General features: G+C 41.4%; 1 protein-coding gene across 2 annotated transcripts in view; it reads right to left on the bottom strand.

Moving 5' to 3' along the window:
* LOC148038483 (uncharacterized) overlaps positions 1–9974 on the bottom strand; it is a 33251-nt gene extending 23277 nt beyond the window's left edge. The window contains exons 1-3 of one of the 2 annotated variants that reach the window (XM_087672620.1): positions 8547–9974; positions 5943–8464; positions 5081–5271 (exon numbers count right to left, since the gene is read on the bottom strand). In XM_087672620.1, coding sequence (XP_087528746.1) covers positions 5081–5271; positions 5943–8464; positions 8547–9155 — 3322 coding nt within the window. In that variant the 5' untranslated portion in view covers positions 9156–9974. Of the gene's footprint in view, positions 1–5080; positions 5272–5942; positions 8471–8546 lie in introns of both variants that reach the window. The other variant, XM_087672611.1, reaches the window with a different exon arrangement.
* Between the last annotated feature and the right edge of the window lie 766 nt (positions 9975–10740).

Here is a 10740-nt window from a genome sequence, read left to right on the forward strand (position 1 = left end):
CGACAAGGTATTGCTTCACTTTGGATCCAAGTGTTATCTCATGGAGTAGCAAGAAGAAGCCCACAATTGCTCTTTCTTCTACAAAGGCAAAGTATGAAGCAGCATCCTCTACCACATGTGAGATATCGTGGCTTTAGAGGTTACTTGGATAGTTTGGCTACCTGGCAAACAAATCCCACAACACTTCATTACAACAATGAGAGTTTCATTGCTTTGACACAAAACCCTTTGTTTCATGCTAGGTTGAAGCACATTGAGATATAGTATCATTTCATTTAGGAGAAGATCTTGGATGAGACCATTGCTTTGATATATTACAAGACAAAGGACAATTTGACATATTTGTTTATGAAGATACTTCCTCAAGTAGTTCTTCGATAACACTCCAAATCCCTTAGCCTAATGCCACACCCAAGATTTGGGAGGGGGTATTAGAGATTTATTTATCCCCTAGATTGACATTGTGAAGCTATTGTTACCTAGCTAATTCTCTCGAACACAATTACGCATTGCCTATCATTCTAGGTATTTTCCAACAATCAACAAGTATAAGCACCTTATTGCGGATAAGTTGGACGTGTAGTGGACAAGCAATAGTCCCACATGGCACATCAAGGATTGATCACAATTTTTTTGCATTTTTTAGTGTACAATTGGCTATTTTAGCAACTCATCAACCAAATTTAATTGGTTGATCTAATTATTTTTCGCCTATTTTTATGCTATTTATAGCCAACCTCCAACCAGTCCACTTTACTTGTCATTTTTCAAGTGGACAAAGAGATCAACTCACAAAGATACTTCAACAGCCCATTTGTGCATCTATCTTCTTCATTTCAGCATTCATGTACTACAAATTTCCATGTTCTACTATCTCTTTTCTCTTTCCCTCTTCTCTCGTGTTCATTATCTTTCAGTCGTGTCCATACACTTCCACATTCACTACACTCTAATAATTGGTACTACAATTTGTCTACATGGCTATACCTAGCAAACGTCCAATTATATTCCAATGCCCCAACCAATAGTTGTTCAAGGTTATCAAGTTCTAGTGCCTTCTCAATCAACACCTTAAGGAAACCCTCATCCCAGTTCTACCTACCCATCCTAGCCGCAATTCTATTCCGCCTAATCTCTCTTTCTCAACACCTCATAGTTCTTTACCCTTATCAATCAAGAATGCATTTATTGGCGAGACTTACTTTAATGAGTCTAACTATACCACTTGGTCAAATCTAATGAGATATGTGTTACACTCATAAAACTTGTGGAGCATTGTAAAGGTGGTTGAAACCCTAACCAAACCCTCACCTTGTTGCACCTGAGGTTGTCCATTCATAGAATGGCATGTAATGCCTCAACCATCATTGAGTTAATTCATGGGCTACTTCTTGAATTCCACTCATAGATAACAACATTTTGACCTTGCATCTAAGTAGTGAAAACACTTGACTAACCATTATGCAGCTCAAGATAAAACCCGACAGACTTTGAGCTCTAAGTTTGAAATGACAGACTTGGGCTTGTTGCACTATTGTTTGGGGATTGAAATCTTGGCAAAATCTTCATCTCTCAAAAAAGTATGCATGGGAAAAAATCTTAAAAGCATTTAGCAAGCATGACTGAGTGTAAAGAGATAGCTACACCTATGGAGATCAATATGAAGTTATCCATTAAGGATACATCAACACTAACAAACATTGGGAGGTACAAGAGGTTGGTTGGCAACCTCATCTACTAGTGTAACACCATGCCAAATATCAGCTTTACTATTGATGTTTTGAGCGGGTTCTCAAATAAACCATGAGAAAGTCATTGGAAAGCTGGGATACGGGTGCTCAGATACTTGAAGGGAATTCTTAACTCCTCCTTGCTTGCATATTGTTAACATCCTATCTTTGCTATCCACACCCTATCTTCAAAGGACATCTCACTTAGAGATATTGTCCACCAACTCGCACTTGCATAATCCAAACCTTCTACAACTGTTGGCGATTGTTTCCAACTTACTTTCCACATTAAACAAGCTATAATTGTTGTACATCATTTCTAGCCTACATTTACCACTTTGTTGTTGCTTGCCGCTAACATCATTGAATCTACCTATATTTATTAATCATTCAATCCATACACCCTACCACGCTATCAAATCTATTGTATTTGACACTCTCTAGTTTACTCTCTCCCCCGATCCTAGAGACACGAGAGTTTAAGATTTTATATTCACCTTGCACAATGTATATAATGCATGAGTATTGTACTTGCTCATTGTTTTTCATTCATCTTCGATGTTCATTGACTATGACTTACCCTAACCCTACAGAGTTCTCTTATCATTTTATGCTTTGTCATACGATTGTGTTTATTATCTATTGATGACCATGTCTTAACGGGATACCTTTTTTCCTCTTTAGGAGGTTTTTTCCCCTCAACCTTGTATATATGTCTATTCACACTAGGGCACACTAAGTCTTGGAAATCTTCTCTAATAATACCTCTTAATATACTTTGAGTTGTGTGCTCTCAAGCTTCTTCTTCTAGTTATGTACTTGTATTCTTACGACCCTAAATCCAACAATTAGTATCAAAGCAAGCTTCAACCTCTTAGGCAAAGTCATCAACACCCTCTGCTTGATTTCCTTTGATTGGGACAAGATTTGACAAGTATTATAGATCAACACATACCCTAAGACAACCCACAAGGGCTTGGCATCATTAGATTTTTCATTCAAGTTCATTTCAATCTCCATTTGCACTACTATCAATATCATGCAAGCTATTTTGTCTTTTTTTGCAAAATTTTCGACAATGTTCAATTTTGCATATAAGAGCTCTTGTAGTCTTCTTTAAATTGTGTTATTACATAGCACAAGTTGTTAGTATGCATATTTTCCTCTATACATGTAACTTTTGCATCAAGTACAATCAATGGCCATAGCTAGCAATAGAGAATTTTCCATACGTTGGTTGTTGAGGACAAGTTGGATGGAAACAATTATTACTACAAGCTTATATGATGCATCATGAATTCGTTGCAAAGGGGCTTTGGAACAATATCCATGGAATTGAAAGACATCCTAGTGATGTCTCAAAGGCTACAAGTGCAACAAAAACAACAAAAACAAATGTTGTTGAGGATATTGCAAGCTCTAATTCCCCTCCTGCTAATAATAGAGCGCCACTAAAAACAACCTTCCTTCTTAGCAAGGGTGGTAATAACCTGATTTAACTCGAATTACTCTAAGCATTAGATACACAAATCTGAAACTACACACTTTACCACTTAATCTTGGACATTCCACATTCGATTAGCCCCAAAATTGATACCCCTTGTAGTATTTCTTTAACTTGTATTGCTAAGGATTAAAGTACACTCAAATCCAACTCAATCTTAAATACATCTCATTGTCCATAGCAACCAACAAGCCTTCGAACCAATTTGCTCTTTGGTTTGCTTAGAGATTTGGCCTTCAATTTTCTCCTTGGAAGACCAATTCTACCCAAACTTTGTGTTGATTGGCTGGCCTCTTGAAATTCTCTAAAATCCCCAAATTTCAACTGTTGAAATTCAAATACTAGGTCGTGAATTTTGAGCACTCATCCCAAGGTGGAATGTAAACCCTAATTTTCTATTGTAAATTAAGGTCTAGAAACAAAAATTCTTCAATTACACCCTACTAGGACCGAATTTGATTGAGATCTATTGAGGTAAGTTGTGAATTGACTAAGAGAATAAAGAGGAAGTTGGAGAGAGAAATTGCAAAGTTTCATCAACAAATTTGACTACAATGTAATACGTCCCTGCTATTAATGGCTGATTGACTACAACCTACCATCAATAGGAGCCCCACATGCAATCATCTACCCTTATGGACCTCAAAACTGCTAAGAGCACTTTTTTTCCCAAAAGAAGAAATAAAAGGATCTAGGTTTGTTGTCCACCCTATGCTTAGTGGTACAATCGAATCCAAACTATGCCGTTGTTCCCCCTACTAAGAGGGGTATATGGTGATCCTATCCACAACTGAACATGCTGCCATGAGTCATGTAGAACCTATCCAATAAGTCGAGGCTAATAAAAACTAAATCAGGCCTCATTGCCACAACCAAGTCTAAGATTAGGCTTTGTTATGTCTACTAATAGAGTTTTTATGTGGGGATCCTAGCTACAAGGAAACATGCTGCTGTAAGCAAGGTCAACTAGTGTAAACTATGTGGCCAATTAAACAAAATTAACCTAGGAGACTTTCACTAACCCAACAAGTATGATTTGCCAAAGGAAAGGGAGAAGGAAAAGCAAAAAGTAAGAGAAGGGCAACCAAGAGGATGAGAGGTAGAGGAGGATGAAATGGAGAGAAAACTAGGGGATAGCCAAGCAAGGGATGCCACCAGGTAACCGATAAACCAGGGAAGGTATTTATTCATCCTCCCAAGGCCTCAAGTAGGCTGTCCCCTATGATTCTGAGTCAAAGTAGATGGTTGGTAAAGTTACTCTAAACATAGAGATAAGATGCAACCAATGCTGTTTGGCCAAACCTTTGCAACCACAAGTTTTTGCTTTCTTTATGCTTGGAAAGGTTAAGTAAATTCATCAAAAGAAGGCCTCAGAACTGCAGTTAGAGACCACAAGTAGGCATGACAAAAGTGACTGATCAAAGAATGCTCAACAATAGTCAGGGATGTTGCAGGCACATGTGAAGGTTCCCATAAATATGCCAAATGCAGAGCACACTGAGTGTTGAACATGACCTGAAAGAAAAAAAATGTGTTGCCTATGCTCAAAAGGAATTTGTCTAGCTGAGAGAACTATCTGTGTCAGGTACGTGTTGCCAAGGACTGTAAGCCCATATATGGACTGGAAATAGAGATAAGACATACGCAAAACCACAGCTTTTACAAGTTTTTCCACAAAAAAAAAGAAATGTACAGGCCTCCACAAATGGCGCACCCATTCAATGCTCAAAAAAGGATCAAATAAGTGAAGGAAAGCACTCTTTCACTCTGAAAGACCATCTAGCACAGTAACCAATGAATTAAAAACATTAAATCAAACCCACAATCGAACTAGAGCAAGGCTAACCTTCCAACAAGGCATCACAGACATCTTGTGTCGTTATGTGTAAAGCACGGAGTTGGATAGCAATATTCTGTGCTTTCTTTGAATCCAGAATTCCTTTTTTCTTTGGTGGCAAAGGGGACTCTGTACTTTGCCTCTTCACTGCTGTACTTCGAGTATACCCAAAGAGAGCTGCAACTTCATTTTCATTCAACCTGCATAACAACACTTACGTGAATCCAACAAATATGCAAATGAGACCTTCCATGCAAATTCTTAGTAGGAAATGATTTTTTTGAAGTTAAATTTTGAGCTTTTTGCACCAGCTCAAGTTTAATAGCTCCTCAAAGCAGCATATACTGATATTCCTTTCTGGAAACAGGGGAAGGGCTACAAAGACTATATGCTGAGAAAACAGATGAACCTCAAAGTGAATCTTCATGTGATGAAGCCCTTCTGAACATGTATATCAGACTGACCTTGTAAAACCACCCTTAAAATTAGCACGCAGGATTGGATGGTTTGAATCCTCTAAGGGATTGGATGGTTTTGAATCCTCCAAGGGAGGGGTGAAGAAGTCTAACACTTTAAGTGAACCTTAATAAGAAAGATAAAGTGGCCAATTTAGACCTATTCCTACTCCTGTTCCATAGCATGTAAACTTTGATCTGCATGTCCAACCAATTTAGGAACGTTTCAACAAGAAATTATTTACATCTTACAGCGGACTCATGTCCTTCTGATTTCAGAACATAAATGTGAGCCATCGCCTTGCAAGTATCCACAATTACATGCTTGTAATAAAGTGTGCATAGTTATAAAATCACAGTGGCGATCCCTTTGTAAATAGAATAACAAGAAAGACACAAGAAGACTAAATACTCACTCAAAAGAACCTGTTTTCAGCTTATCCCACACCATTGACTGTGAGGGGTCTGCTCGAATTTTATCCCAATGCAAAGGCTTGAGTTTTGATTGATCGCTAGGCTGGCTACCATTTGGTACTTGAGGAGGTTTTGAAAGAGGAGGCCGAGCTCCAGAGGCAGAATGACTAGGAGGAGCGAGTGGAGCAGGAGGTGGTGGTGGACCCTTTCCAGGAGGCAGAGGAGGAGGTCCATGTGGAGCCACAACTGGTAAAGCTGGTGGAGCTGGTGGTGCAATCCTGTTAACAGGTAATGGTGGCAGTGGTGGCGGGCCCTTTACACTGGCAGCTGTCGGTGGTGATGGTTGTAATGCTGGTGGCAGTGGCGGTGGTGGTGGTGCTGCTGCTGCTGCTGCTGCTGGAGGGCCCTTTACACTGACAGCTGGTGGTGGCAATGATGTTTGCAGTGCTGGTGGCGGTGGCGGTGGCGGTGGCGGTGGCAGTGGAGGTGGACGCAGCAATGGTGGTGGTGATGGTGAGGATGGTGGAGGCCCCATCGTAGCTGAAGCAGGGGCAACCTTCACACCAGCAGCAGACACGGTTGGTGGTGATGAGCCCTTTGAATTAGTGGATAGAGAACCTTCTGAGCTCAATCCATGAGGTGACCAAATCCGCTGATGTGCAGATGTACTACTACTTGAGGTCAAATGACTGGTAGAGCTACCACTAGGACTACCAGCTTCAAAAGCATCCTGTGCATGAATTGAAGACAGGGCAAGTGGAGCAGAGAGTGAAGAAACTGATTCAGCAGCTGTTAGTTGATTGCAGGTCTTTCCAGCATCCAGAAAAGGGTTTGTATTGACTGCTAAAAACCCCTTGGAAGATTGTGAAGCTGAGTATGTCATTCCTCCACCACTCACATGGCTGTCAAAAGCTGCAGCAACTGATTTTACTGGAATTGAAGGCACTGTCTCAACAACAGAACAGAGCGACTTTTCCCAAGCCTCCGATGCCTCACTGGTCAAAGCAGTAACAACAGACTTGACAGGTACTGAAGCAGACACCCTGGTAGTAGCTAAAGCTGGTTCTTCTTGAGCCTTAACAATTGCTGCTGATACAAGTGCAGGAGGAAGAGGTAGAGGTCGGACAGACTGTGGAGTGAAAGCAAAGAAAGCAGGAGTTGCATTCTGTCCACATAAGGCTGGTGACAGCTGGGAGATGAGCGACTGAGCTGTCGATGCACCAGAGAATGACTGAGTTAAACGATTGGGTGACAAAACAGGTCTTTGGGAAATTATGTCTGGAGGTGCAAATTCAGCTGCTAGAGCTGTTGAAGGCACATGCGAGGGCAATGTTTCTGCAAATGTGAAAGGTGTCCCTGAAGAGCTCATCAATCTAGAGGACATTTTCTCTGAGACCCTTAGTTTGACATCTGAGTGTTCCAAAAATGTAGGAACTCTGGTTAATAATGACTGTGATGCCTTTGGAGATGACTTATGTGGGACAGAAAGTTCAATGGCTGCCTCAGGCATTAACTCTGCTTTGGGGATTGCTAAAGCAGGTGAATTTCGTCTTGCTTGCAACAAACTCTGTGAAGCAGGGATGCTATGTGTAGCAGCATGCTTCTGATCTACTGCCATAACGTGCTGCTTGACAGATGGCCAAAACCCTTCAAAGGTTGAAGCATCGTTCTCTGTTCTGACAGGACTGCTAGTAGCAGTCGGCATATGTTTGGGAGGAGGAAGAGGGTGAAGGGAAGTAACCTGCACATGCTGGGATAATGCAGGCATTGACACGGTTGTATTTGAACCTGGCACTGGTTTAGGAGACTCCTTGCCTTTAGAAACAGGACGAATCTTCTGGGCCTTGCTTATAGAGGCTGTACGGAAACCTACTGGACCCATCCACTCTGGACTGCCAAGTTCCAAACGTCCTTGTGCCATCACAATTTTACTTCCTGCATCATTAATGTTCTGCTGTGAAATTACAGGACAGGATACAACATTCTCCTGCTTAATTAAAGCATCATTAGTGTTCTGCTGTGAAATTACAGGACGGGATAATAAATTCTCCTGCTTGATTACAGCACTGCCTGGCTTGCTGAGATCTGTCTGAATTTTCCACAAGTGGCTCCTGATGTATGTATCTAGTAGAGGGTTGTCAGAGTTCAAGCTGTGTGGATGTTCTTTTGATTTTTTCAATGCAGTCCTGAGCTTTTGATACAGAAAGAAGGCAATGACAGCAAGAAGGGAGGTTGCCACTGCGGTAACCAACACAGCTGTTACTACTGTCTTGAAGTTTGTTGACGCTGGTTGAGTTGATGCAATTACTGTAGATTGTGCAGCGGGTGCAGGAGAATCCATGCTAGCCGGAACCGATGCTTCTGGAGCAGGGGGGGGAAGTATCTTATCCAACCAGGGTGTGAGATCCAAGTACCTGTGATGGAATTGAGGACTCTGCCGTTGTTCTCTTCCCCATTCCTTACCTTCATCAACTTCCTTCGATTCTCTGAACTCATGTCCCGACTGCTGTGTCAAAGGCCATTCCTGCAACTGAATCAGCATTTCAGATAAGGGATTAGAAGGTGTTAAAATTTGTCACAAAAATCAAAGCTTAATAGCAGCATGCCTGGAAAGGGAGAACAGTGGTCTGCTGAATTTCCTGTGCATCTTTCTGTTCTTCATTTGGATTAAAAGATAGAAGAGAAGGATCTGCATGCAAGCTAAACTGTTCTTTTGAATCTGAAACTTCGGTCAAAACACCTCTTCGTGTGATCTGATGCTTCTCGAGATACAAGTGAGAGCGCACCAGTGAGTCTCGGCCTCTCTGAGCATCATGTGCGTCAGGGTTATGAACAGATACCAATTGAGAATCCTGCAGCTTTTCCGTATGAATTACCTCTCCATAAGCTGTCAAAACTGTGTGAGCATTCAGTGAGTCCACTGAACCATCAGGTGTGCCATCGCGTTTATCTACATCCAAGAGCACCGCAAGAGCGCTGGTCTCTGAATTATAAGAAGCATGCCAATGGGACACGAGTACCCTGTTTGAATTTGATTTACTCGAAAGTAAAGGAAAGAGACGGTAGCTGCAGAGCTTCAGGCGTGATGAGAAGAGGTGCTCTCCAGCCTCTGTGCCTGTCAAGGGGCAACAACCCAAGAAGAGAACTAACGGGAAAAAGCAGAGGAAGCAGGCCGCGAATGCAAATTTGAAATCGAATGGATGGCGGGTGCCCATATGTGTGAATGATGAATGATGGTTATGGTGGCATCAATCTCAGGGTTTTTGGAGTTCCAACTTCCCTTTCCTTAAAACCTTTAAAAGATAGGAGAAAAACAAAGCCTGACAAAAAAGGACAAAAGGAACAAAATATTTTCTGTCTCGGGCAACAAAGCCTAGGCAGCCCAGTAGTAGATTTACGCGCCGATATTTCTCCCGCCTTCTTCTTCTTCTTCTACCGATGAAATGCGATTGACAGAGAGAGTCTGTTGAACCATATTATCTCACATTTCTCTGCTTCTGTTCCTGCTGGTATTATTTTGCTCTGCTCCTCTTCTCCTTTTCCTGGTTTTGATTCAGAAAGGGTTAAAAACTCCTCCTTTCTTCTTCTTCCTTGCCTCCTGTTCCTTCACAGAGAGGACGAGAGGGGGAGGGAGGGTTAATGTTGTACTTTATCTACTGCTGCTCCTTCTTCTATCTATTTAATTTTGAAAGGATCCTTCTCTGCTGCTGCTGCTGCTGCTTCTTCTCCTCTCCATCTCATGTAATTTTGAAAGGATCCTCCCCTCTTCTCCGAGAGTGGGTATGTCGGAGCCTGGAGGCATCACAGCCGCGTACGAGCTGAATTGGGTTGACGTCCTGGCGCACATCTTACCAGAGACGAGTCAGAAAGACCTTTTCCAGACGGAGTTCGAGGGGCCCCAATGAAAGCCAAGTCAATGCCATCTACCAAGTAGTCCTTCCAGGATTTCAATTCCTTTCAAATTCTTGTTGGAATCAGAGCATCGGGCAATGTTGGTTACACACTGCCCCGGATGGCTGGGGCAATGTGCAATTTGCACATTAAACTGCGGCCAAGTCGCACACGAAAAGAAGGGCGGTCTCGTAGTTTTAAGGCTTTGATTCATGGCTATTGGCGAGGATTCAATTGCTATTTTTAATGTAAATAAGTTGTCATGTAGTTTGTTGGCCATGGACAACTTTCAAGATAGGGGAGATCCTCGCCCAAAGGTGTCTAACATTTGTGAATCTCGTGACCTATAAAAACGTAACATGTTGTCCAATTGACATCTCCTTTATTACAAAATGGTCATCCATAGCTTAGTGTGTAATCAGCTTGAGAATGAGGTGCAATTTTTGGATGAGTCATGATCATTGATCAAAGCATCCCATTGCATAAGTAAACAAGATGGCCAAGGAAACCAGAACCATCAAGAAAATAGGCACGATCATCAAAAAAAATGAATACATAAGAATAAAAAATATAAAAGTAGTGTTTACATCAAATTATATAATGTTGGCCTAATGGTTAAGATGCTTCGCTATAGATGAGACTATAAGTTTAAAACGTTCCTTTTTTTTCCAATGCGAAAATAGTTTATATTTAAAAGGTTGTAGTATTTACATCACCATCAAAAAGGGGATACAAGCATCATATCAACCCTCTAAAGAGCTTAGCAACAACAAGTATCAAGGCCTCATCCTTCTTAGCCATTATAATAAGCAAACAATAAGCATGTTACACAAGCTACTATAAGACACATAAAAGGTTCTAAGTTTGCCAAAACAATGCTATTGCCAAGGCGCCAAAAGGGGTAGCAAG

This window comes from Lygodium microphyllum, chromosome 3 (genome assembly GCF_053477565.2).
Source record: "Lygodium microphyllum isolate KBCC chromosome 3, Lygodium_microphyllum_v1.1.10, whole genome shotgun sequence".
NCBI classification, from domain to species: Eukaryota; Viridiplantae; Streptophyta; class Polypodiopsida; order Schizaeales; family Lygodiaceae; genus Lygodium; species Lygodium microphyllum.